Here is a 25,967-nt window from a genome sequence, read left to right on the forward strand (position 1 = left end):
GGGCCAAAAGTATACACCTTCACGTAAGAGTGAAAGAACCCATTCACTGATGGAAAAGGTTTAGCGCCAAGTGCCTAGTCATTCACCATCGGCGAAAGTAATCTCGCACTTTGTCAGCGCGAAGATTTAGCCGCAGTTGGGCACCGCTGCTACCAAAAAGCCAACCCAATTCTAGTACCACATATACTAGAAGTAACTGTAAGTAGGTAGTTCGAATCTTTGGTTCACCGTTCGTACATACAAGACTAACCGCGTAGAAACGGGAGTTATCGGGCGAAGAAAAGGTATCAAATTGCACGGTGATTTAGATGTAGCGAAAGAAAAAAGTTTTAAATAGAAGTAGGCAATGCATATAGCGTGATATTTTAAAGCGCATTAACATCGCGTTAAACACGTTCATTTCAATCGTAAAATATTTAACAAATGTATTGTGTCTAGAACGTGTTACTGTGATATCTTATTCCTACGATATATTATATAGTTTGCAATTAGGTTGCGCACAACGCTGTGTTGAGAGGGAAAAATTGCAAATGCCCCGAAGTTCGTGAAGCTGAGAATTTCGCGAGTATATAAAACTTTACACGTTATAATATCAGAATACTGTCTGTCGAATTAACATTTCTTACTTTGTCTTGTACATACCCGTTCTGTATGCAAGTATGCGTTCAAAGTTTGATAAACTTTTATAATAAGTGGGTAAATTGTAGTCAGAATATGTCTAAAGTTTTTAGAGGGGATTCAGGGAAGTACGTTTAATATAAAAAGACTAATAAAGTTATTTTTTTTATTTTTTAAACTCATTTTTAAGTAATTCTCGCAACGTCTTTCGCCATACATAGATATGTACGTATATACAATAAAGTCTCCTATATGAATTTCACACGCTATTTAATAAGGTACGAAGTGGACAGACGTCGGTTAAAATTCCAACCGTTAGTACATTCTTCGACATACCCTCGGAATACTTTCTAAGTTATTCCGCGAAAATATTCCACGGATATAATATCCGTCAGTAGTTGAGTAGACAGATTCGATGAATTGCGATAATTTGGTACTTGATAAGAAATTTCAATTCAAGTTTATTACCTCCATTTAATTCAGAATTTCATTTTCGCTCGACGATTTTGTAACAAAAAAACGGACAATAAAACACAATATATTCTCTTGATCCTCGTTCTTCAAAGGATTATCGACGACATGGTCGGGCTTAAACTGAAAGCCAGTATTTGTCTCTTCACCTTTTCACAAGTGTGTAGCGAGTGAGGACGTCGAGATCATGAATTGCGGCAAAGCTTGCGCAGAGAATTTATTTTATTTTTTAACTTACATCTTTTTAATTAATAAACATAATTATAAATGTATATATAAGAATAAAAGTATAATTAAAAACTTTTTGAGAGATATACATATATAAAATATATTGTGACACCTTATTATTCTACATTTCTCAGTTGAAATAGTGACCTCATTAATTTTTCTCATTAGCTAACTTTTGTAACAAATTGCGGGAGTAAAAACTTTATCGATATATTTCACTGACTTTTCGTTCGACAGAACTGCAATTTTCCCAGGCTGTTTTCGAGCCGGACCTGTTTTTGACCAGGAATGAAGTAAATTTGTGACCGACAGTAGTGCATTAATATCCCCAAAATTATACCGCATAAAAATAAATCTACGGCCAACAGAACATTAACATCTCAATAAACTTTATACCACACAAAATAAAATAACGCAGGTTTGCATTAAGTGAGAAAATTAAGATCATATTAGTCAATGTTATATATCGAAAACTAAGTAAAAAATAATTTTTATTTGTAAAGTATTACCTAGAGTTTATTTATTGCATGTGAAAGCGACCACGTTGATGCCTGAGTCAGCGATTACATACCTAATTTAGTGGAAACTCAAATGTTGCAAAACATTTTTCGATGAATAAATGCTCCTGCAATTTGCACGATATGTTATAAACTACCGCCAACTTAACAACTCTGCTTTACTAATTTATTTATTTTGCAATTATTCCCAAGAATATTGTAAAATTTATATTATTTCAAATACGTTAACACAGTGCGTTATCGTAAAGCTTTTATAACATGTTTTTATTCTTTTAATTTGGCATAATCCAAATTAAATATATCGTTGCGTTTCTGTACAATTTCTTAATCTTATACTGTATTGTGTGACACCGTTTTTCTTGCTCGGTCAATCCCCAACTTATTGTCTCCGTAGGGTTCGACAACATCACAATACACTTGCGAGGCTTCGCGGGAGCCTCTACAAATGCTGGAAATGACAGTCTACCTGCTACTGCGATTCGATAAAGACGTGACTGTTGTCAGTGCCGATTATCGCATGGAGGAAAACGTCGGAAAATGGCGATGCCTCAGCGGAAAATGACTGTAATCCAAGGCATGAACATTTTTACATCTTGCTTCCGTCTCTCCATCCGTCGTGCAAAATACGGGTCTAATTTTCGCAGAGATACCGCGTCACGACGCTTCTTGTTGAAACGCTTCGAAATTATCATTCTCAGAGAGGTTTGACGTGAAGGAGTGTAAATAGAAGAAGCGACATTCTATTTTGAGCCTTGTGTCGACAGAGATTGTAGTGTTTCATAAGGATTTAAAGCTCTCTCGCTTGTGCTGTGTAATTTTCAGTTGTAATGTTTAAACGTCCTCCATCTAATTTTGAACGCCACTACCATAATGAATTCGCCGAATATTAAAGGGCATTGCCACAATGAGGAAATGCAATTTGTCACAAATTAAGTGAAATTAAAATGAGAAAATCTCTACAGCGATAATTTGCCAACAATGTTAAACAAAATTTCTTATACGTAGCCAGTTTTAACATCGCGGTTAAACTATTAAAAGACAAAAGCAACGCGTATCGTATTATACTTTTTTTAAATGCGCAGATTCTCTTTTTAACATTGTCGTAACGTTATCTTCATTTAAGCTGAATGTAAAGCGGCGAATGATACCGGAGAGCGTTAGTTGGAATTTCAGTTTTACCGCCACTTAAACGCAACATGAAACAATGCAATCCGACTTCAAGTATCGTGGAATAATATTAAAAATAAATAAGAAAGCGTGCAAAGTCGCTCAAGGTTCGTGCTGGAAACGCTTGGAGAGATAACAGATTCGTTTGTTCTGATTCTACATGTTAAAATAATTGCCATCATTTCTAAATCGTCAATGCCGAATGGATTTTTATCGTCGTTCCAATTTGCGCGCGAGCGGCAAGGCGACAACATTGTGTAAGATCCGCTTCTCTAAAACTTGCAGTATTTCTTTTGCTCGTCGCAATCTCGAGGGCGTACACGCTTCAAGAGTCGGTCTCAACTGATTCGACCCCGAGCAGTAACAATTGCTCGACCACCGACAGCTTCCTCATTCTTCGTTCCCGAAACGAGGCACGGGAGGGCGAGACGGACACGATGACGGCGGACGTGCTCGTGGACGGTACGAAGAACAACTCGAACGTGTCGCATCCCAGGACGTTGACCTTACCCAAGGACTGGGACGAGAAACCGAAACTCAAGTTCCCGAAATTCACCACGGAGGAGCGTTACAAGATGATGAGTTTGCATCTTGATAAGGGATGGTTCGCCTTCGATTTCCTCAGAGGGTTCATGCCTTTCGTGCAACCTTACGACATACCGGCTGGTACGGTTTAATGGAGATCGTAAATGTTTTTTCGCGAAATCTCTTTTTAGCGAGCTCGTATAAGATTTTAAAATACGTACGTCTCGACACATTCGTTTTCGAATCAAATGATCAGCGTTTTACGACGCGTCTAGCTATATCAATAATTCATACGCAAGCTGTTTCAACTAGAAAAAAAGAAGTACAACATTTTGCACGTGTAAAGCGTACGCTACGAACCATGACTCATGCATTTAACGTCTGTTCGGTCAAACGTATCTTCGTTTAAATCCTTGAACTTTTATAGTTTTTATTCCTATGACTGATTTTTCACAGATGGCTGCGAATCGCAATTAAAAGATATCTTTCACTTGTATATGGAGTGACATTTATATGAGAACAGATCGATAATCATTGGCACATATACGATCGTATAGAGGAAGCAAAATTCTTTTTATTTATTTCTCAAATATTACAACATATTCCCAACGTGCGAATTTATTTTTATCGTATTTTATCCAATGGTTTAATGGTTCTAGGGGTTCTAGGTCTAGCAAGTAATTTAAAAGCTTAATAGAGTTCTCAGGCTCTATCAGACTATTATCGTTTTCCTTCCAATTAGCGATGCATAGAGAAGATTATAATTCTTCTCGCTCGTTACAGATTTACTAGCGGACGCCGTGGAAAATCGCATAAGCACTACTAAATTGATCTCCGAGGTAAGGCAAAATCACGCTGAGAATTCAGAAATATTTAACCGGCGAACGACGAAGTGGATCATTAAAGAAAATGCAAGTCTTCATTAGATCCTCGCGACGGAACCTCCGATATTTCCGAGCGTTTCATAGTTCTCGAAGAGAATTTCTTACGACGTGCAACGATTTTAACCGTCGCGCGAATATTGCTGCTAGAGTTCCTCAAAAGTATCATTCTTACTTTTACAGTCTATGCACGTGGAAGCAGCTTTCTTGGGCTTAGTAGGCATGTGCTGCGTACTGGCCTGCATAATACCTGGCACGGAACTTTGGCTCGCCTGTCGTCCAATCAGAGAGGATTACAAACCTCCACGGCATCCCGGTGTTCTCGCATTTCTCCTCGCCGTTCTCGTCTTTATACTCGGGTAGGATCTATGACGATTCTCCGTTCTTAGAGACGACGCTCCGAAAACTTATTACCTTCACTTCCAACCCTACCCGTGTTCCTTGATACTTCTGTCCTTCTTGATTACACTTCGCGAGTACATAATCGTCGCGAACTTAGCGACTATAAAATTCCCACGATTACAAAAAGATTTTAAAATTAATACGGAAGATTTCTTTATTACTTTGCACTTGATATAAATTACAGTTACTTTGTTTTGTTTTTAATAATTTTTAATAGAAAGATAGAAAATTGACATTTATAGAATACCTATCAAATATGTACACAAATATGTTAATCATTTTTTGATATACATTTGCATTTAAATAATTGTAACACTATATTAACATTAGAGCGATATGAGTCGAGAACAAATGAAGTTAGTTGGAAGAGAGAGGAGGTTTAAGTCGGCAATTAGTCGTCTTACGACGTTGGAAAACCTTTTACCTAAAGCAAAGCATTCGCTGCGTTATTCATAATCTTTAGTGCGTGGCTTTCAGGTCTTGCATGGTGACAATGATAATATGCAACGAGGCAGTTGCAGTCGGGATCGCAAAACTCCCTATAACAGTAGAGACGGCGTTGCAGGATTTGAAGGACTATCACGCGGATACCACATCACAGCTGCGAAAGTGCCTCACGAGAAGTTTAGACGTGGCCAGCGAAGCGATCCTCGCGGATCTGGACAGTGAGTGAAATTTTCTTTTTAACAGTATTAAGACACTCGACGCGGGAAAGTTCCTTCGGGCAAAAAGAGCGCATCAGTTTATCGCGTTCAACGAAGACAATGTGCAAAACTATACTTTTAACCATAGCCGTAACTATGAACATGCCTGAGATGCTTACCGAATGCTCTTTCCTGTTAGCGTGTTGCACACGAACATAACCCAGTTACTATAATTGCGTTCTGTCTTAAATGTGCTGGTTTTCCAGACTTTCTACCTTCGCTCGTTATGACCGACGTGTGAGAAGTACCTAACAGGCACAAACAAGCAAAAAATAAGAAAGAAACGTTAAAATTATATATAGAGACCATAATGCGAGATCTTTATTAAGCGCTATAATACACGAAATGCTTAAAGGACGAGCTAAATAAAAATTTATAATATCTTTGTAAAACATTTTCGCATTTTAATATAACATATTTTTTGCACTAGTTTTTTTGCTTTTCCTTGAGAAAAAATCCTTTCGTTCTATTGAGAGAGAAAAGAATTTTTCGTTACCGCTAATGGCAATAGAAAATACTACTCGCGGCCAATTAACTAATTTCCGGAGTAGAGTCGAGTGCGGAGAACCGCTTGCGGTTCGATTGCTCGCTTACTTTGATGCAACATAGCGCTCGGTTGTAAGCGACTCTCCGCACTTGATTCTTGAACGAAAGCCGCAAACTGGCTAATTTTATCACTAAATTTGTAGGCCCGCGTTTAACGTTACAATCGTCTGCACGTTGCCGAATTTAATCGATTCTATCGCATGTTTAAACTTGACCGCAAATGTGGTCGGACTCAAACTGTTTAACATAGCTTAACAATTTAACAGTGCGGTAAACTGCTAGAGCTTAAGCAACTTGAGCCTCCAGTATAAAAGTGACGCATTTAAATCCAATATTTAAACATTATGAATTTTATTATAATTTTAATAAGATTTTTAAGACTAAATTTTTACATCACTATTAAAATTAAAAATCACTAAGTAACTAATGCACAGAAAATTAAATAATGTGTAATATTTTCGAAACACGAGTTAATATGCAGCAATATGAGAATATACATAAGTAATGAGGAGCAATATCAGATCATTGAATTTTTCATATTTGTGGCTCATGAGCTTCAACAAAGGAGTCAAATATAAAATTATATCAATATTTTCAAAAACTTTTGTGTGTGTGTTCGGTTTGATTATCTTTATTCATTTTATGCATAATATCAAGGTATTCACTGACACAGGGTAATTTCTTGCCATATGCCGCAACCAGAAATATTTTTAGTTAAATGGTGTGTAACGCTTGTGAATTATATATACATTTACATTTACGGTATATCATGTACGTTTGACGCATTTGCTGGCAGGTTGGAATATTTTTAACCGCTCTCTCTCTCTCTCTCTCCCTCTCTCTCTCTCTCTCTCGCAGGGTATGTGACTGCTTGCAATATTTTATGTTCTGCATTTATTTCGCTTGCGCTCATGATAGATTCATTTGCATGATAAATTCATCTGTTAATGGTATAACGATTTAGTTGATTTGGCTTGCGTCCACGGCAAGAAATGCGCGAGAAAAAAGCATGTGTACGCGATAAGGAAGCATTTAATCTTGGTAATTAGAATAAATTCGAATAATTCTATCTTATTCGAAAGAGAGAACACCGTGTTAGACACAAACATCTCTTTCGTACTTTTTAGGTACTGCGCCATTTCCATTTTATTTGAAAAACAAAGTGCTTTAATTTCCACTTCTGACAGAAAGACTATAAATCTTTCACACGTTTATTTTTGTAATGCATAAATGCGATGATGGTCTACCTTTTATTTCCAAACGGTGAATCATATATCAAATAATATTCTGTTGTAGCTCGTGATATGGAACGAAAAAGAAGACACATTCCGACCATTAACTCATTAAGCGCATCGTACTGAGCTTGCTTCCAAATTGGGAACATTTTTAAATATTTATATAAACTTCTTTCACGGCGATTCTGCGATGCGATTCGCTTCAGCAAATTCCGGTTATGTGGGCCGCTGAACGCATGAATTATCAAAGTGCCGATGTCCGGTGTCGTCGTCTAATGACGTTTCTCGCGACCGGAGAGACGCATAGGTGTCTAATGAAAGCTATTGACAGTCTATAATCGTCGCGTAATGGATCCATCGCCACTGGCACGTTAACTAGCCCCGAGCAAATTGAGCTCGTTAGTGCAATACAACCACGGGCATTATGCACGTTGGCCAGCACAAAGCATACAAACCCGTCTTGATTTCAGATCACGTACCGTGCGCCAAGTGGAACGACAACGATACGGTTTATCGACAACGTGACTACGTCGTTTCTTTCGAAGTCTATATACTGAAAACGTATATCATAAGAGCCTGCCGTATCGCACATACATCCCCATGATCGATACCACAAATTAAACTCGAGATTCCAAAGTATTGGTCGCTATAAACCCATGCACGGCGTTTATCGGCGTTTATCGGCGAATATTGATCTTCTGTCATCTATCTTAGCCAGAAAATCCTATGCAAATCTCTCGTACAAGAAATGGGAATACATTTTAATTGTTATCAATTCAAATCAGAAATTTTGTGTTACCGTCAAAGACCGGCATTATCAAACCACCTGCGCCGGTCCAAAATTCCTATCAGATCGCGATAACCGACGCGGATACAGGACGGATAAATTATTACAGCCACGCACCAACGTGACGGGATTTACAATGTCGCTCGCGTTTATATACTACATGAATTTCGCGTGTTCGTTAGCCCGAGGCGATCACAGCCCATTTTTAATGTTCATCCCATCGCCGCTCTTTATGGTCTCGTTCAATATTCTAATGATTTCGCACTTTTGTCGGGCCTTCGGAACTGTGATCGGCGGAAATCTTTTTGATAGAACGCCAGCCAATATATTACCGAAAGTGACCTACAGAATATTAAGTGGTCTATGCTTGTGACATCGTTTATCTTTTGTATATGCATGTGTGATATTTGTATATTAATGGAATATATCTGTTAACTAAAAACAGAGAGACTCACGCACTAATATTTCGCTCGTGTTTTACAGATGTCGAGGAATTATTGGGCAAACCTGTGCAGGCCGAGCTCTCGGCCGAGACTGGACTTGACGTGGCACTGGATGCGCTCGTTGACCTGGGAAATGGTAAAAGCTATAATAAAAACATATAATAAATTTTTTTTAATAAAAAAAAAATAGGAAGCAAAGTTTCATACAATGTCAAAATCGTATGTCAAGCGCAATTTTTCCGGCTATTTTTAATTTCTGGATGTAATTTCTGTAATTAATGGTAATAATTTCTAAACGCTAGGAATAATGCATTTTGCATCGTAATCTGTTCCACGAAACTCAGCCGCAAGAAATTACGGGACTGGGATTTCGCATTTTGCAGCTGCATATATTGATAGCCTAAAATAGATAAAGGCTCTCTTAACTTATTACTACATCCTGTAACGCGAGAAATTAGTTGCCCTTTATTCCGACCGCTATATCCGATATGGATATTGCCGAATATTCTGTACCAATATTTGTCGGAATGGCAAGGTGGCTGTACGCCGAAATGTTTGCATATTCATAACTGCAATATCTACACAACGTACTCGCGTCCTACGTATAATAATTTATACGTCGAATTATACCTTTCGTGTGGAAGAGCGACCACGTCGTTCACTCATTGCCTCACGAACGGATCGCGGTCACAATAAATCTAACGACTTCTGTGGTTTCATCGAATTCTGCAGTGCATCACGCGAACATTCATTCGTCGCGCCATTTACTCATCACTCAAGATTTCACGTTTCGATAGAATAAGAGTCGCGCGTATCGAGTCACGTTTATATGCAAAGTTTATTAACTCTCTAAATGAATAGCTTTTGTAGAAATGGAAGACGCCGATTTTAATTACTTCGAACTTAATGCATTTCTTACGTTAAGTTTGCTTGTATCCCACGTTCGTATATTCAATATCAACGCTATTGAATATCTAATACTGTTTAGTTAGTCAAGCGTATGTAATTAAGATGCCTGTGCAACGTACAGATGTAACATGCTACTTTTGGGACTGCCAATTTACCCGACGTCACGCTGGTTTAGGTTGTTTCTGGTAACGTTATTCGGTCTTCAAGTGTACTCACCGCCGTTAAGTGACCTTCTCGACCTGGAATGTCACTTAGTCACGGTACTAAGTTACAGTGTACTAACTAAATTAGGAGGCACTACCGCAACTACGGGCCTCTCACTCTTGCCATCTCCTTTCGAGCAACTCCTCGCCTAATCACTACACGTGTATCATACTTACACGCTATACTTAGTACTCTGTATCGGGTGTTCCAAAATAAACTCGTAATACGTCATTTGCTTACAAGAAAATGTTAATAAAAGTCACGCGAGAGTAAATGGTTTTTCGAAATAAATTAATTATGTTTTATTCTGCGGAAGATTTGTTTTTATCAATAAATTTGTATGCACAGCCTGTCGAGCAATTAAAATAAAAGTTATGTGACTTTAATATAGCTGGAGATAACGGGAAATATATATATGAATCTCTACACTAAGTAAAAGTCGAAGTAAATAACTCATTTATGTTGGCTGCCGATATTGAGCCAACATAAATGAGAAAGGCACAATCACACACACCATCCGAGCTAAAAAGTTTTAATTAGACAAAATTTCCACTGTATGTGCACAGAAGAAGTTCTCAGAGACTTTGCAATTCAAACCGTCGTCGCATGATAATTATTATGTTCACATTTCCAAATGTATTATTAGTTAGCGTCTACATACTTTTACGTGTTATAATGGATACATGTATAATATATGTGTATATATGTGTAACTATAATAACTATTTTTATTATTACGATTTCTTCAACTCTTTCTTTTCTCTGCGCAGTATTGCGATGATGTATTAATTCGCAGCACACGCCGTATACTTCGTCTGGAGATGTAGCCACGGGGCAAAACTGTAGGATCGCTTTTCTTGATGGTGTGCGTTCATAGCGAATTAATTCAAGTAACGAAAACCTGTTACTGTGGCAAGTGCTCGGAGACGTGATATCGTTATAGTATATTTCTCATCAGCGCAGACAAAGTCTAATACGTAAATAGCGAATATATAGCGGCGTCTTATAAATTGCTTCGTTATACCGTGCGTTATTACTTTTGGTTGTCGCGGCTAATAGTTTGATAGCTTACTCGAGCATCCAGTATGTTGAAAGTTCGTTCCAAGATTATTAAGTCCATCGATGTGAGTTATTATCAGACGCGGACGAAGATAAATGTAGATAGTTATTTAATTAGAACGAAGACTTTACATCAGCGGTATAGTAGGTTTGTATCTTTCACACGATGACATCCAAAGTTTATCTCTAATTAAGAAACAAATATTCCGCGTTCATTAAGTGTCGATGCTAGTGGCACTCAATTCTGTAATAAATTGAGCCAGATATTATCCAGATGCAGAGTTCGATTTTCTGTAAACTTAGATGATTTCTGCACTAGTTTCTGGTAAAGGTGTTAGGCAAACGAAGGTAAGAACAAGTGAATACAGGCTTTACACATCGTTAATGATATCGTATCGCACGTTTCAGCGACGCAAGAGTTATCCGTCAGAACCGAATCTTTGCTCAGGGAGGGTGAGAGAGCTCACGAACTCGGATTGGAATTGAGTAGGGAAACGGACGAGATACGGCGGGACTTGGAAGGTGCGGTGAGAGCATGCTCGGGTCCAGATCGTTCTCTTTGTGCTGTCATTGACTCTTCGGGGATTCGCCTGGATCTACGGATAGAACGGGTGAATAAACTTTACGATTGACGTTCGTTCGGGCTAACGCATTCCGGGGTTCGCTCGGTCGGGATAAACGGTCGGGATAAACGATTCGATTCGCGGCAACATTTTCATTATGGTTCTCCATTTTATTTATATGAAGCAATGAAAATATAGTAAAATAAATACTGAAGGATAAAATGCATTTATTTAATAAACAATTAAAATTACAGTGGTTAACGTTTGTATAATTTAAGAGCTATAACGATATTTATCTTGCATTATCTCTCAAAATTTTAATTAAAACTACTCTCTTTCTCTCTCTCTCCTTCTCTTTCGACGTTTACGCGTGACTGAATTAAAATGTTTTACATGTGTTTCTATTCTAATAGGTTTCATTTTTCCCTCTGCTTACTTCACATTTTTCATTATTTAATTACATATATTATGCACTGTAATTGTGTGAGTTTTATAGCAATAGTAATGTTTATATTTTAGTACAGTATTTTTAGTGTCACTTATCAATTTAATTTGTTACACATTTGAAAAACTTGACATTTGAAAAATATTAAATTGAAAAATGATTGCTTAAATCGACAACTTGTATCAAAGTACTGCGCACCGGAAACTTTTCAAGGGTCTCTCCATCTTTCGTTAGTCACGAAGCCTCCTTGCACACCTTTTTACATACCTCCTTGCATGTACGTACATGCGAATACATATAATAAGTAATACACTTCCAGATTCAAGTGCACCCATATGTTTCTCATTGTTATTAAATGAATGCAACTACGTTACACAATAATAGCAAATGTTTTTCTCGCGCAACTTCCGCTTCTCCATCTCGATTTATCATCTATTCAATGTTCCGAAGTTTTTCCAAGTTATAGAGATTTACCTCGATAAATTCCTATTAGTGAAAAATGCACAACTTTATTTGTTTCTTAAAATCACACTGCCTTCGCATTGTTTTACAAAAGTCCGTTACTTCGTGAAAAATATTAAATTTACTATTTCAGACAATTCGTTCCACCGCCGATTTAATATCGATGCATTCTTTACTCTCCGTATGAGTAACTCCATTCTTGTCTGTCTTTATATCGGTAGTTTCAGAATAAACAAGTCAAATTTTAATAGCAAAATAGAAAAATTTTAATTAAAAGAGATAAATTGTTTATAGCAAAAGATATTAACAAAACTTCTTTATCTTTATCTTAAAATGTACGAACTTCAAAGCTGCCACTAGATCTGTTACTAAAAGTCGTTTTGCTTTTGAGATACCCTCTATATTTTCTATTGCAGCTACTAAGAGACGATCGTCTTCTGCGTCTACGGAGTACCAGTCGGGAAAATTTGACGGAAGCGGGACGTCAAGTTCGCGGGGAATACCTCCACGTACCGCATCACATCGCTCGGATCACGCTGGATGCTCGCAACCGTAGGTAGAATATTCACGGTTCCATTCCCCGAATTGATATTATATCGGAAAAAAGCCACGAGACCCGCATTTTCGATAGGGAGCTTTTTTCGATACAAACCAATTGCAGCCGAGCCGAACGTGCGTTCGGAGAATTCGCGCGGAGAATGTGGACTCTACAAAATTTAGTTGAGCATGCAGCTATTTGACTAAGAAAAGGTCGAATGCGGGAAGGAGGTAGGAGACGGAAGAAAGTGATGTGCTATATAGCGACAGAAAAGTTTCTGACATTGATGCCATGTATTATGTATATGACGTTATGGCACACGCGACGCCACGCGGAGATCGCAACGGCACTTGAGCGTAGAAACTTCGCCGAAGAGCTCGCGTTCTCGAAGAAAGCTAAATTAGTACCGTCACTGCCAGGTTTCTGTGGATGTTACGCGAGATGATGCGAATTAAGCTGGATAAATGGCTAACAACGTTCCACTGGCAAACTAACAAATGACACGAACAATTATTATTTCACGGCATAACTCGCATAATTTACAAACGCGAAGATATACTGGATACACATTCCAAGTTTCTAGTACTTTCTTGTACTTACATGTTGTTTAATTAACACTGTAAAAATTTTTCCTTGATATAAATTTAATTTATTAATATTTTATTTTAATATTTTATGTTATTTTTATAATGATTTACGTTTAATTACGTAATAATAATGAAGCCTGGATTTTGATAATTTTATATATAATTACTAATACAATATAATTATATATAATATAATATAATAATTTTTTAATAATTTGAATTTTAATTTAATAATTAAAACTTGAAAACTTATAATAATTACAATACTAAAATGTCCGTTAGCTTCTGATTAATTTCTCAGTATTGTACGAACAAACGTGTCAGTTCCCATCAAATTCGAGCGGCAATCAAGAAGAAACGCAATCTACAGCTGCAAATAATAGAAGAGGAGAGCGAAAAAAAAGAAACGCGGGAATATGGAAGTAACATTCGCCGCGATTAAACCATAGCAAATGTCGATAGATCTTGGTCTGATTGGTCTCTGCGCGAAATGCGTCTTGCGTATTTCGACTGCCTTAAAGAATGAAGTCTTACGGAGTTTCGAAGAAAATAAGTCTGATAGGTTTTGCGGCGCGAGAATTATTTCTATCGTGCAGGTGCACAGGCGTATAGAAATGCATATACTTGTTTCAACATTTTGCAGCAAACTCTCGGAGTACTTTAAACACTAATATCAGTGCGTTTCGTATAACTTGAAAACTTTTGCAGAGGGAATAACGGCGAGGAAAGCTGACTTTGATAGAACAAAGAATGTTAAAAATAGATTTTTCATATTATATGTGTGTGTGTGTATGGAGGATCCGATTATAAATGTTTGAAATGCTACTTTGAAGCAGACAATATCAAACTTCCAAAATCTTTTTTTTTTTTTTAACCACTTTACGTGATATTTCACAAACAATATTTCGACATAAAGTCAATATCGAAGAAGCAGAGATGCAATGAAAAAGCAAAGTTCCGAAGAAAATATCTTTTTGTAGATTCATAACGTTCACGTTATCTCCGCTGAGTGTTCTTCTTCGATATTCTCCTTTATCTATACTATGTATCCTTGTCTATACATCATGCTAGGAACCGTGATATATTTAAGGCATATTATAAGTTTGAAGGAAAGTAAACAAACCAGACTGAGCCAGATCACGTTTTATCGCGAACGAAGTTGAGAAAACACAAACTTGTTAGTTCTGGGAAAGTGCATTTTGATGTTCTGATAATTAAAATACTCTGAATCGATGCAATCGAAAAAAAAAGTTAATGCAAATGCAACATGTGTGTTTATGTTTTTCTTACATTAACAAAATTTATATATTTACGTATAATTTGTTTGCGCATTACGAAGACTAGAATCCCTCGGACATTAATTCTTTATCATCTTTCAATCATCTTCAAAGCACGTAAGAACGTATATAGTACAGCTTTCGCCAAGCTTTATAAAGAATATCTTATTTCAGATTCAAAGCTTAAGTCTTCCGAAATGTTGACAGCTTCCAAGAAATATGTAACGCATGTATTAATTCTGCGGATAGAACACGCATGAATTTCCAGCGTAAAATATCCCGAATACATATTCGTCGCAATGGATTATTTCCAAATGGAGGATTATTCCAAGAATAATTTACAATTACAAAAGCTATAATAAAAATATAAAATAAAATTTCTGGTCACTGCCTGAAGGTATTCTATTTATAATAATTTAAAAAATATTAAAATTTTTTTCTCTATATAGCAACCAATAATATGGTCAATATTTAAATGTATGGATTATTTCCCATAAATGTTATGTGTCGCGTGCATTTGGAATTATACCTACAAAATTTTTAGCCTGATAAAGAGAAGCTTATAAAATTCGCATGCATGAATCATCTTTTTAAAAGATTCCCCTTTCCTCTATATTCTTCTCTACTCTTTAAACGAAGTCGTTTAGCGCGGAACGTCGCGTTTCTCAATAGCAGTTTTTACGCACTCTTCCTGCTCTTTTTCCACGCCTCACTGTATAAACGATATTTCGTCACGGGCCGAGGGGAATTTCGCGTCAGCGTTTCTGCCCCGGAGTGCGATGAGCACGAGACCGTGCGGCGGAAAAGGGAGAGTCAGGAGACTTTATCCTTAATAGACAAACGAAATGCGGTAAATGCTTCGAGCAAACATCTTCGTGAACCCCGCGATCATGCTATATATCTTTCTCGAGACACCCGTATAAACTTTCGCGATGGGATCGGTGATTGATGCTAAGAGAGTCACGCGTTGACGGCTTGTCGCGTCGGACAATATCACGGATCTATTCTACTTGCTGTTTTATTAGATGCCGACATGTGTGCTTTGCAAATGTATAATAAGATAAATTTGAAAAAGAATTTATAATATGTAAAAATGTAATACGTGTTTTAAATGTGTATATATACATATATATGTATATGTGTGTGAGTGTGTGTTTGGTGCACGTATAATCTTATATTATATATTTATAAATATTAATCCGTTTTTTACTAGTGTAGATATCTGAAAATCGAAATACTCTATATCATTTTTAGATGAAATTCTAAAGGCGCAGAATAAAATTGAAAAGTTAAATTAAATCAGTTTAAAGGAATTTCCATGCAATCAAAATTATATATGTATTTATCTTTTTTCTCGAACTCTAAATTCTTTTCTGTTTTTTTTATTTTTTTTATTTATAACTAGTTTTTACTGGCACGCAGCAGTCTGGTTTGAATGACAGTATTACAAATTGTCTATCACAATTTATTATTTCTTTATTAAATACCTGCGATGAATAAAATAATTGCATATATTGGATAAACACGTATATTTGCCAGCTTTATATTTTGAAATATTCGCAAATAATAGAGGTGACATTAAGCATGCTGTAAGAAGTCCGTGTTGTTGAAGGATGGACATTGCTTTTTCGATTAATAAAGCATAAGAATGCTTTAAAGGAAATTATTAATAAAGAAAATTGAGAAGATTTCCGAAGGAACCTGGGATGATGGATGCTACAACGCTGGAATGCTGATGAACCGAAACGACGTGGACTTGTACTCCTGTCGACTTCCCTCAACTCGCCATCGACCAATAATGCTTGTCGCCCGCCGCCATCCATCGACAGACAGATCCGATAGAGAGGTGACGGTCGGCATCTAATGCGAAATCCATATCGCATTAATATTACTACGTGAAAAGAAAAGTCGCAAAAAAAATTTGTAAAGGTTCGTCCCATTGCTGTGACGATAAAGTCGAACAAGCTCAACGTCTGTCGATCGCAGGTTGTTACCAAGCAGTTTCTGTACATTCGCTCGATGAAGACTCCGGATTATTACGAAGAAAGTTTGCCGTTAGAATAATGTATTCTATGTGTTAGTATATAAGATAAACGATCAAATGATTTTGATGTAAAATTCCGTCGTGTAGAATTGACTGTAAGTAGTATAACTTGCACTTCTTTTTAAGAAGAGTAAGATATTGCAATTGAGTTATTCACTATCTGTCTTCTATTGTCTTAATAATATTATCAGATGATGTGAAAATTACTACTTGAGAAACTTAATTATCCTCGCGGAACAGTAAAATATAATATTATGAGAAGTATTACCGAATTATCTTGAGACTCTCGTTATTATATTTGACGCAGTAATTATGTTAATTGTAACTTTCACAGATCTCACAAAGTTTATATAACTTTACATTAGAGATAAAATTAATGGAATTAATGGCTTTAATATTAAAGATTAGGTATATCATCAATTTAACGTATTGGGATATATATCTTTTCTTTACGAAGACATTCATGATATGATATAAAGAATAGCGAAAATTATGAAGTAACAAGTAAAAAGATTCTCTATATTTCCATAGAGATTCGACGCGAGATCGATGCAGCACGTGCCAGGATTGTCGATCAAACGCGCACTCCGGAAACGAACAATTTCGAACTTTCAAAGCAGCTGGATTCTGCGAGAAACATCACGGATTACGTTGTACCTCATGTTATTGCTTTTGAGCATATCAGATGGATCGTCGGAATAGGTACGTAAAATTTTTCAAGATTACATTGCACATTTTCCTGTTATTTACCGCGTTGGTATTTTGAAAATGATCACGGAAATCGTATGAACCATTTTCAAGTGAGTAACGGATTTAAGAAGATAACTCAATAACATTAAAGTTATATACATTTTTCTACGTGAAAATTTTGACAAAATAAAATACATTTGTATTTTATCGTTTCACGTTTTAAATAGAATTTAGGACTATTTATTCGAATCCCCCCTTCCCCGCCATTTATATAATAAAATGTGCATAAAAAATAAGAGTAATGATTTACATACAACAAATTAAGTACAAAAAGAAACAGTAAAATAACATCAATATAACAGAACATATTTTTTAAGACTCAGAGCACGTAGCTGATGGAATATAATATAATGTTTTATTTATTTGTGACATGTGCAGCTAGTGCTCTATGCATTTTACCGGTTTTTTCATTACTGATTGGAGCTTTATGTTGTCGCTGCGGATCATCCGAAAATAAAGTGCGTCCAACTCTTTTGTGGCAAGTATTATGAAATTCGTATAAATCATAGTAGAAGCAGAAAATTCTGTTATACTTTCAGTAGCATCCTTGTTATTATTGCAGAGTGTCATATTAGAGGTTTGATATTTTTTATACCTTATGCTATAATCGTCGTAATTGTATAACACGAAGATTTGTATAATAATTATTTTATTTATTGTAATCGTGAAAGAAATATTAGTAGCTGTAAAATTATTGAGTAACATCAACATAGCGTATAGAGAGGATATTGTAATATACACATACTACTTCACTTATGCACTTTACTCCTGTATATTATACTAACAGTAACATTTTCAATAATATTATAGTATGCAAAATGATATGATAAAACAAGCTCGCAAGTTGCGTATTATATATATATATATCTCTCTTAAATAATCTTTTCTATAAGATACATATTTTTTCGACCAACCTTAGTCGAGATTTATGAAAATATTGTGTTATTGATACTTAATAATACTGTGGTATTATTTATTACTTTTCTAATCTTGTTAAAAGAGACGAACTACTATATATAAATATAAGATAACATAATTTATTACTAGATGTCTTATCACATGGCAGCAGGTATTTATCATACAGAAGACAATATTGCAACGTAAATATAAATATTTATATTATAATAAATTATCATTTAGTGAGCTCTGACAACAGAGAACTTGATCGGAGGTAATAGATCTTATGGATCTAATAAAACGGATCGCCAGATTGAGTGTGTCGATCGGATTTCAGTGGTGTGGCCACGAGCTGTTTCGTCTCGATTACACTATGGGCAGTATTCATGGTCGCTTTGGGCATCGCCAGCCATACAGAAATGTTGATATGTCGACCGCTGTACGATCCTGACTATCGTACTATAGAAGTTGTGCTGGAAACTCGAATGTTTTTAGGAAGAAGACTCACAATTCCTCTCAAGGAGCTCTTTGAGTAAATTCCATTATCTTAATCAAGCTAAATAAATAAAGCTTTATGATATTCAACCTCAAACATAGGTTGTATTGAAAATTACAAACTGGATACTATTAAAAGAGTTATTGATTAAAAAATACATATATTTTTTTAATCAATATCGCAATTATATTTTCAATAAAATGAATTTTTTTTTATTGTTTGAAATATAATATTCCACAAATTTTAATGAAAACATGGCACCATTGAGTATAATAAAAATTTATATAAAACATAGTTTGAGTATAGATTGCAGTTTGAATGTAAATTATATATTTTTATTTATATATTTTTTATCATATATATCCCTCAGGCTGTAACATACAGACATAGCGAATGGTTGCAATGTGTGTTACGGCTTTCAACTGCAATATTTATTTGCAGAAAATGTCGAAACAACGAGGCAGCTTATCCCGCCTTCGGCCTGGAAAACGTGATGAAACTGGAACATTTGACTGCGCATTGGGCATGGCCAGGCCTGTCTAGAGCAATCTCAAATGTCAAAGTCGATTTGAAGGGCCTACAAATATTAACGCCGAATTTACGACAACGTCTTCAGGATCTCTTATATGCTTGTGGTTTGAACCTCACCGCGCATAGAATTATGGTACCTATTCATTTATAAACGTTTATTTGTTACGTTAGATATACTTCAACTTTTTATTCTTATGTTCTTCCAAGTGAACAACAAAGCCTTTGTATTTTAAGATAAAAGCAAAAGTTTTTACTAGATTTTAATAACTTGATTAAAGCTCGAAATTACTCAAGCTTTGAAGAATTTTTTTGACGGAAAAATCCACTGGCATTGAAGGAAAGTAACAAATTGCGCAGCTGCATCACTACGTGATGCTAGACGGCTACTATGATAAACGACACGGATTTCACAGCGAGTTATTTCCGTGATTATATGGTTTAAAGGCACTACTAATTAAAGTCTATTTAGCTACGCATAACTACGCTAATTCATCAAGTGCATAACGCACACATGTACATTGATTTTAATATCTTATAATCTTTTGTATATGCAAATTATTCACATAATTAACATAGCTTTCCTATTGTTTTATTTTGATGATACTTTTAGTTGCAAAATTTGGCAGAGAAGAATATATTTTGCGGGAAATCGACTCTTTTATTTCCCGATAATTTCAACTGCTATTTTATATTCTCTCGTAGATTCAAGGGCCGATTCTGAGTAAAGATATAAGTACATTGTCCGACCAACTGGACAATGTATCCCGTCAGCTCCAGGATCGAAGTACTGCCAAGGAACTGCAAAGCATCGGGACAACAATGCGGGATCTAACATTGCGCCGAGTGAAACCGCTAATGAAATTACAAGACGATCTGGTCTATCGCCTTGCTGTTCTTGAGTTACAAGTGCAACCTCTTTGGCGTCAAGTCAATCAATCGATTTCACATCTGAGGACAATACAATATTATATAGATCATCAGGGAGAGAAGATTGCTCAATTGGTGAATAATGGTGTTGAAAATTTCTTCTTTGCAGATTAAAAGAAATTCAGAAACAAAAAACATCACAGACTATTGAAATTCATCGTTTAATAATTGTTTGCAGAAAACAAAATTATACATGGACCGACTATCGAATTACCTAGATCAATGGCGGACTCACGTATTCTCTGAGATAACCACGGAAGTATCTAAGTGTCGACCCTTGTGGGACATTTTAGAAGGACTGAGATATTTACTATGTGCTCACATTTTAAGCCCTTTTGTATGTGTAATTAAATATGTATAAATTAAGCAATGGAAAAACAAAGGCCAATAACCGAGCAAATAGTAGATGTCAAATTTAAAAGTTTATTTCAATCAATCAAATTGAATTGATCTGATTGATTGAAATAAACTTTCACATTTTTGACATCTACTATTTCCTTGTTTATTGGCCCTTGTTTTTTTATTGTTTGAAACACACGAGCGAGATCCTTTTAATTATTATGTATAAATTAAATATTAAATAATTTAAGTATATATAAATAAAAGAACGAAAGAAAAAACAAATATTCAATGGCATGAATAACTAATGCAGTAAATAATCTCGCATTTGTCATAAAATTTCTTACACGTCTGTGTTTTTAGAACGGTTTCTGGTTTGCTACGTTCATATGCGTAATCGTCATGATAGTCGGCACACCAACGGCTCATATTTTGTCACTGGTATACAGGAAACCGTCTCGATTCGTAGAAGATGCTACCCTACTGTCAACAAGAGCGTTAGTATCCCATTTTTAATTAATTAACAAATTACAGGATTCAAAACAAACTATAAAAATAAAAATATATCTTTCTTTAGTGCAAGTCTCAACTCGGATGACGATAGAACGTGGCAGATGCCAGAGTAAATTGATATTAATATCTTCTTTTTATCTTGTATTTAGATAATTACAATATATTTAAAGTGTGTTATAAAATTATGTTTTATTAATAAAATTATATTTATAACTGTATATATTTTAGCCCTCCGCCACCGCCACAAAACGATTGGTAACAAACGAGGACGAAGGACGAGGACTTCGCGTTGCAGGCAGACTCAGAAAAAAGTTAATATAGCATCGAAATTTAATATAGCAAAAACATCGAAGAAGCTTCAAGTATAGATAAGTATACAAAATAAGTTTTACTTGTATCTAACTTATCGCAAGCAGATTTCTAAAAGTTAACTGCCGTTTATACATTTTTATGAAGTCTACTTGATCTCTCCGAATAGTGTCATTAGTGCGAAGAATTCTTCATGCGTCTGTTTGTTAAAAAAAAAAATAATAATAAACCTTTCAAATGTATTAGTTTGGTCGTTTTCTTTTTCGTTGTATTCGTACACACAGAAAGATAGTCTCACAAAATAAAAGTACAATCTCACTGCATGGACACGAACGAAGACATGCTTGCTTCTCCTACGGAATTGTTAGCAATACAATGATACATCCCAATGTGTTTTTCATCCAGCCGAGCCAATTGCATCCAAGATGTTCGCATAAGGGGCTCTGGGCCCTCGCTCGTATGTACTGTCGCTTCGTGCTCCTCTCCTATGAATAAAACAAATTACTAAATTCTGTAACATGTCATATTTGTATAATTATTCAGCAATACATAACGCGTAAGTTTTAAGACAAACTTAAATACTATTAAATGCTATTGCCAGATGTATTTTAATCTTGTTTTTCCGACATTCTATCAATTATATGTAGAACAATTTGATTAATTTGTATATTTTAATCCGCGCAGCGCAAAAAATATTTTGCAAAATATTTTACTTCAATACTATTAATATTGTATCATTTTACCTGGCAATTTTATCACTCTTCTCCCATCAGCCGAATGAAATTCCCAAAAGATATCCGGCACAGGGAAGCCCTTTGCCTCGCAATTGAGTGCGACACGTTGACCAAAGGATGAGACAACATCTTCCAAAGTTGACAGAATCCAAGGTCTACTTTCACAAGGACCGAGGTGTTGCAACCTCAAGGAAGATGAGTTCCTGAGTTTCATCGCTTCTTCGTGCAATGCGCACGGCGTCGGGTAAGTTTCGTTATTGCTACCGCACGCCGGGCTCTGTTCCATACAGACGCAGGTTGCTTCCGGAGAATCCTGCATAAAAATTCAATCTGTTCGTTTCTGTTAATTACATGCATCGTCACCCTATACTATAAAGGTCTATCCAGACAAACTTGCATAGCGCGCATAAACATAAGCATAAAAGAATTGATTGGTCCATATACATGTGCATAAGGAAATAGACCAATCCATTTCTTTATGCATATGCTCATGCACCTATGCAAGTTTGTCTGGATTGATCTTAAGACGTTTTTATCGCCATTTTTCTTATTGCTACTGTTTTCCCACTTTACAGACAGAAAATGGCTATTATTTGATATTTAGAGACAAAACAATTTTCCCATTTTACTACGGAGAAGTTAAATCGTTTGTAGTTGGTAAAAAGGTACTTTGTGTGCCAGCAGGTCTTCGCTATATCCTGAGAATTTCTATGGAACTGGCACAAACACCACAAACAGACTTCGCGCGAATTGTCTTCATAGATAGCTCGCTTAAGGAAAATAATTAGTGATCGTTTAAATAGTTTAATGTAGAGTTCAATGTAATTAAGTAGTTGATGTAAAAATGATTAGGTATTTATGCAGTTACCCGGAACGACCTTTGAAAGATGTTCTGGCTATTTAAATACGGCTCCTACCCCCTTTAAGACCATATAGCGAAAAGTATTCTTATCCAGCCCGCGTCTATCATAAACGGTCTGCCTGATTGTTTGATTGCATGACGTGTGTGCGCATATATTCTCACAATGCGATCACGGCCCACGGTGCACAAGACGAAATTAGATGCGAAAAGGCCAGCGCGGAGCGGGTCAGCGACCGTAAGTCGCCGGTGGCTGCAATCTTGGAGCTACGTTAGATCTGACTGACAACGTAGCACAGTGGGTGGATGATATACGCGGGTCTACGTTAGATATCGTTTGCGCAATGACGCGCGATTCCCATTTTTGTGTCGAACTAACCCAGAAAGCCGGAGCTCTCATTACCGAGCTCATTGAGACCGAGTGATCTAGAACGTGATCCCCTTAAATCTAATTAGGAAAGTGAATTTATCACTTACGGAGGTGATAAATATCGCCCGCGATGACTCGCTTTCTTAGCTTCGTGCAAATTCAACGAATGTTCTTTAAAGGAATCCGCTCTTTAAAGGACTCTATTACGACAACTTGTAAATTATATACATGCAAAATTTATTGAAAGCAAATAGATATATAATAAATAATAAATCTGTGATAAAACAACTGGTGGAATGTCGTATTGTTTTTGTTTAAATTAACTTTCAGACTAAATTCTATACTAATATACTGGACGATTACATTAAGTGTTGTCAGCGACAATACCACGCACATTCGTGTAAGTTACTGTTGGACGATCGTTTCACTACACTAATGAAAAACTGTACACGATCCAAACACGTGATCAAAACAGTTGTCGTACATAGGTATATGTGTACCGAGTCCTTCTTTAAAATTCGATAATTCAATAATATAAAGTTCAATAATGTAAATAATATACAGTTATGTTCAAATGAACAAACAAATAACAAGCAACAAATTCTAGAATCTACGCAACTAAATTGAAAATTTCAGAAATGATGCAAAACACATTCACGACATGCATATTCTTCGCGGTATTGTGGAGAACGACTTTATAAATTTTGCTTCTCGAATATTAAATATTAAAATAAAATTAATCGTGTGCTTAAAGATCTCATTCAACTTTTGTAAGCACGAACTGCGTTTCGTACCGTACCGTTTCTTGTAGATCGGAGCGCAACTCGCATAGATAATTTCTTGCGCAGTATCCGTCGTTACGGCTCTTTGAAGATAAAAGAGGGATGCTCACGTTCCAGCATGGTTCGCCAAGGAGACGGGCGCACAAACCGGTCTCCGGACAACATCCACAAGGATCAGGTACCGAGCCCAGCAAGCATTTTCCAGAATTCTCTGGACATCTATATACGTACAATGAACAGTAAAAAATATATTATGATGTCTACCTATATAAACTTAGGGCCATAGGGCTTACTTTTAAGTTTATAGTTATAATTTAAGAAGAAAAATGAGATACTTCCTTAAAATTATTTTAAAAATTATTTCAAAAGAGTACCACTTTTCTTCCTAAATTATAATTCTGTAATATAAATTAAGAAAAAAATATAAATGGATATATACACAGAAAAATTGAAACTTTAGATAAGGCATTCTTAATGCTGAATCATTATTTCCTCTGCAAACATCTACAATTCCTTTATATTACGCTACAGTCTTCGATTATATCCAGTTTTTTCTGCGACCGCGTGTACCTGTAATATCCACACTCAATGCAACCCTCTGGTTGCGCTTTCTCAGTGACACTCTTATTTTCGATAGTTCCTGCGACAGCAGGAGCACCTCGTCGGAATGTTGCACAGAACACCAACACCGTCAAAAACGTGAACGGAAACGCTCTCCGGCACGTCATTTTGCCGACTGACAGAAAGCGCGAGCGTCATTCGCTATGTCACTCCCGGTGTGATGGGGGAGGTTGAAGCGTATATATCGCGTATATTGAAAAAGAAAATGTTCGTAAGGGAGTTACCGCTATACATACTTTACGAGATATTTTATTTAATAATCAATTATTTGTATCTTATAGATATAAATCGCCGAAAAAATATCCTAAAATATGGTAAAATAAATCTATATTGTTAAAATTAATATTCTCTCCTGGGCGGTTCGATGCATTCGTTGATATATCATTTATTTATCGTTACACATTGTTTTACATTCGATGTGTATTGCATTGTAACATGAGTTTCGTATTTGGAACAAAGCGTAGCTTACAGGCTATTGACCAAGTTTATATTTCGTGCTAACTTAGATTGCAACTTTCTAGAGTTACGTACAAGTTTTCGCTTACTTATATATGCGTGGATTTTGGTTCATCAAATTTTTTATTCTGTTTTATTATGTCACAAGCTCAAGAGAATTTCACATAATTATAATCTCAGATATTTCCAGCAAATTCTCTTGCGTAACAAGTAACGACGGTAAAAGGCTGAACCGGAGGACCAGGTAACGGCTAGAAGAATCAGTAGAGCGAAGGATATTAGTGCCAACGGGCTTGGTACGAGAGTCGAATAGCCGATGCCACCAAGATTAGAAAACACATCGCAGCATGCACTCACGCTCTTCTTTTCATTTGTATGCGCATATGCGCTCAATGTTCCCTCCGACGTGCAGCTGACACCTACTGGATGCACCACACCACGTGTCACATTGGTCCTTTGGTGATAACATAAGGTAGAGTCAACATCAGTCTCTAGCATATTACACAACTAAATTAACAAAACAGATTTCCTGAGTTCTTCAAAATTTTTGGAACATATATATAGATTTATTTTTCTGTGAATCTCAAATGTGTATGTTGTTAAAATTGACATAACTAAAAAGTTTGTAATTTTATAATAATGCCTCCATTTTTTAATGAGCCACATAAGTAAATTTGTTTAAAATATAAAATATAAAATGTTAAACATTATAAAATTAGATGTACTTGCATAAAATATATTAAAATTTTTGTAAAATCTATTTTTTTTAAT

At 35.9% G+C, this 25,967-nt stretch overlaps 2 protein-coding genes and 1 long non-coding RNA gene across 5 annotated transcripts; 2 read left to right on the forward strand and 1 right to left on the reverse strand.

Annotated features, from left to right (window-relative positions):
- The first annotated feature begins 2,246 nt into the window (after positions 1-2,246).
- Prom (prominin) lies at positions 2,247-21,433 on the forward strand. Of its 3 annotated transcripts, none has more exons than XM_071770245.1 (17): positions 2,253-2,409; positions 3,288-3,668; positions 4,311-4,366; positions 4,592-4,767; positions 5,288-5,475; positions 8,566-8,661; positions 11,105-11,307; positions 12,583-12,718; positions 17,144-17,314; positions 17,822-17,840; positions 18,597-18,791; positions 19,197-19,419; positions 19,989-20,288; positions 20,392-20,550; positions 20,916-21,049; positions 21,130-21,174; positions 21,294-21,433. In XM_071770245.1, exons 1-17 carry the CDS (start codon positions 2,373-2,375, stop codon positions 21,322-21,324), a joined length of 2,550 nt encoding a protein of 849 aa, XP_071626346.1. In that variant the 5' UTR covers positions 2,253-2,372; the 3' UTR covers positions 21,325-21,433. The 3 variants fall into 3 exon arrangements, with proteins under 3 accessions (XP_071626347.1, XP_071626346.1, XP_071626345.1); XM_071770244.1 differs by having other exon boundaries at positions 2,254-2,409; positions 17,741-17,840; XM_071770246.1 differs by lacking the exons at positions 11,105-11,307; positions 12,583-12,718 and having other exon boundaries at positions 2,247-2,409; positions 17,741-17,840.
- On the reverse strand, positions 21,432-25,967 carry LOC139808357 (insulin-like growth factor-binding protein-related protein 1). The gene is made up of 5 exons (XM_071770247.1): positions 24,690-25,967; positions 24,137-24,338; positions 22,118-22,421; positions 21,694-21,859; positions 21,432-21,573 (listed from the first exon to the last, which is right to left on the reverse strand). The coding sequence occupies exons 1-5, from the start codon at positions 24,845-24,847 to the stop codon at positions 21,549-21,551; spliced, it is 855 nt and encodes a 284-aa protein (XP_071626348.1). The 5' UTR covers positions 24,848-25,967; the 3' UTR covers positions 21,432-21,548.
- LOC139808358 (uncharacterized) lies at positions 21,723-23,483 on the forward strand. Its single transcript, XR_011730845.1, has 3 exons — positions 21,723-21,930; positions 22,148-22,352; positions 22,793-23,483. It is a non-coding gene; the product is annotated as an uncharacterized lncRNA (long non-coding RNA).

This window comes from Temnothorax longispinosus, chromosome 2 (assembly GCF_030848805.1).
Source record: "Temnothorax longispinosus isolate EJ_2023e chromosome 2, Tlon_JGU_v1, whole genome shotgun sequence".
NCBI lineage: Eukaryota > Metazoa > Arthropoda > Insecta > Hymenoptera > Formicidae > Temnothorax > Temnothorax longispinosus.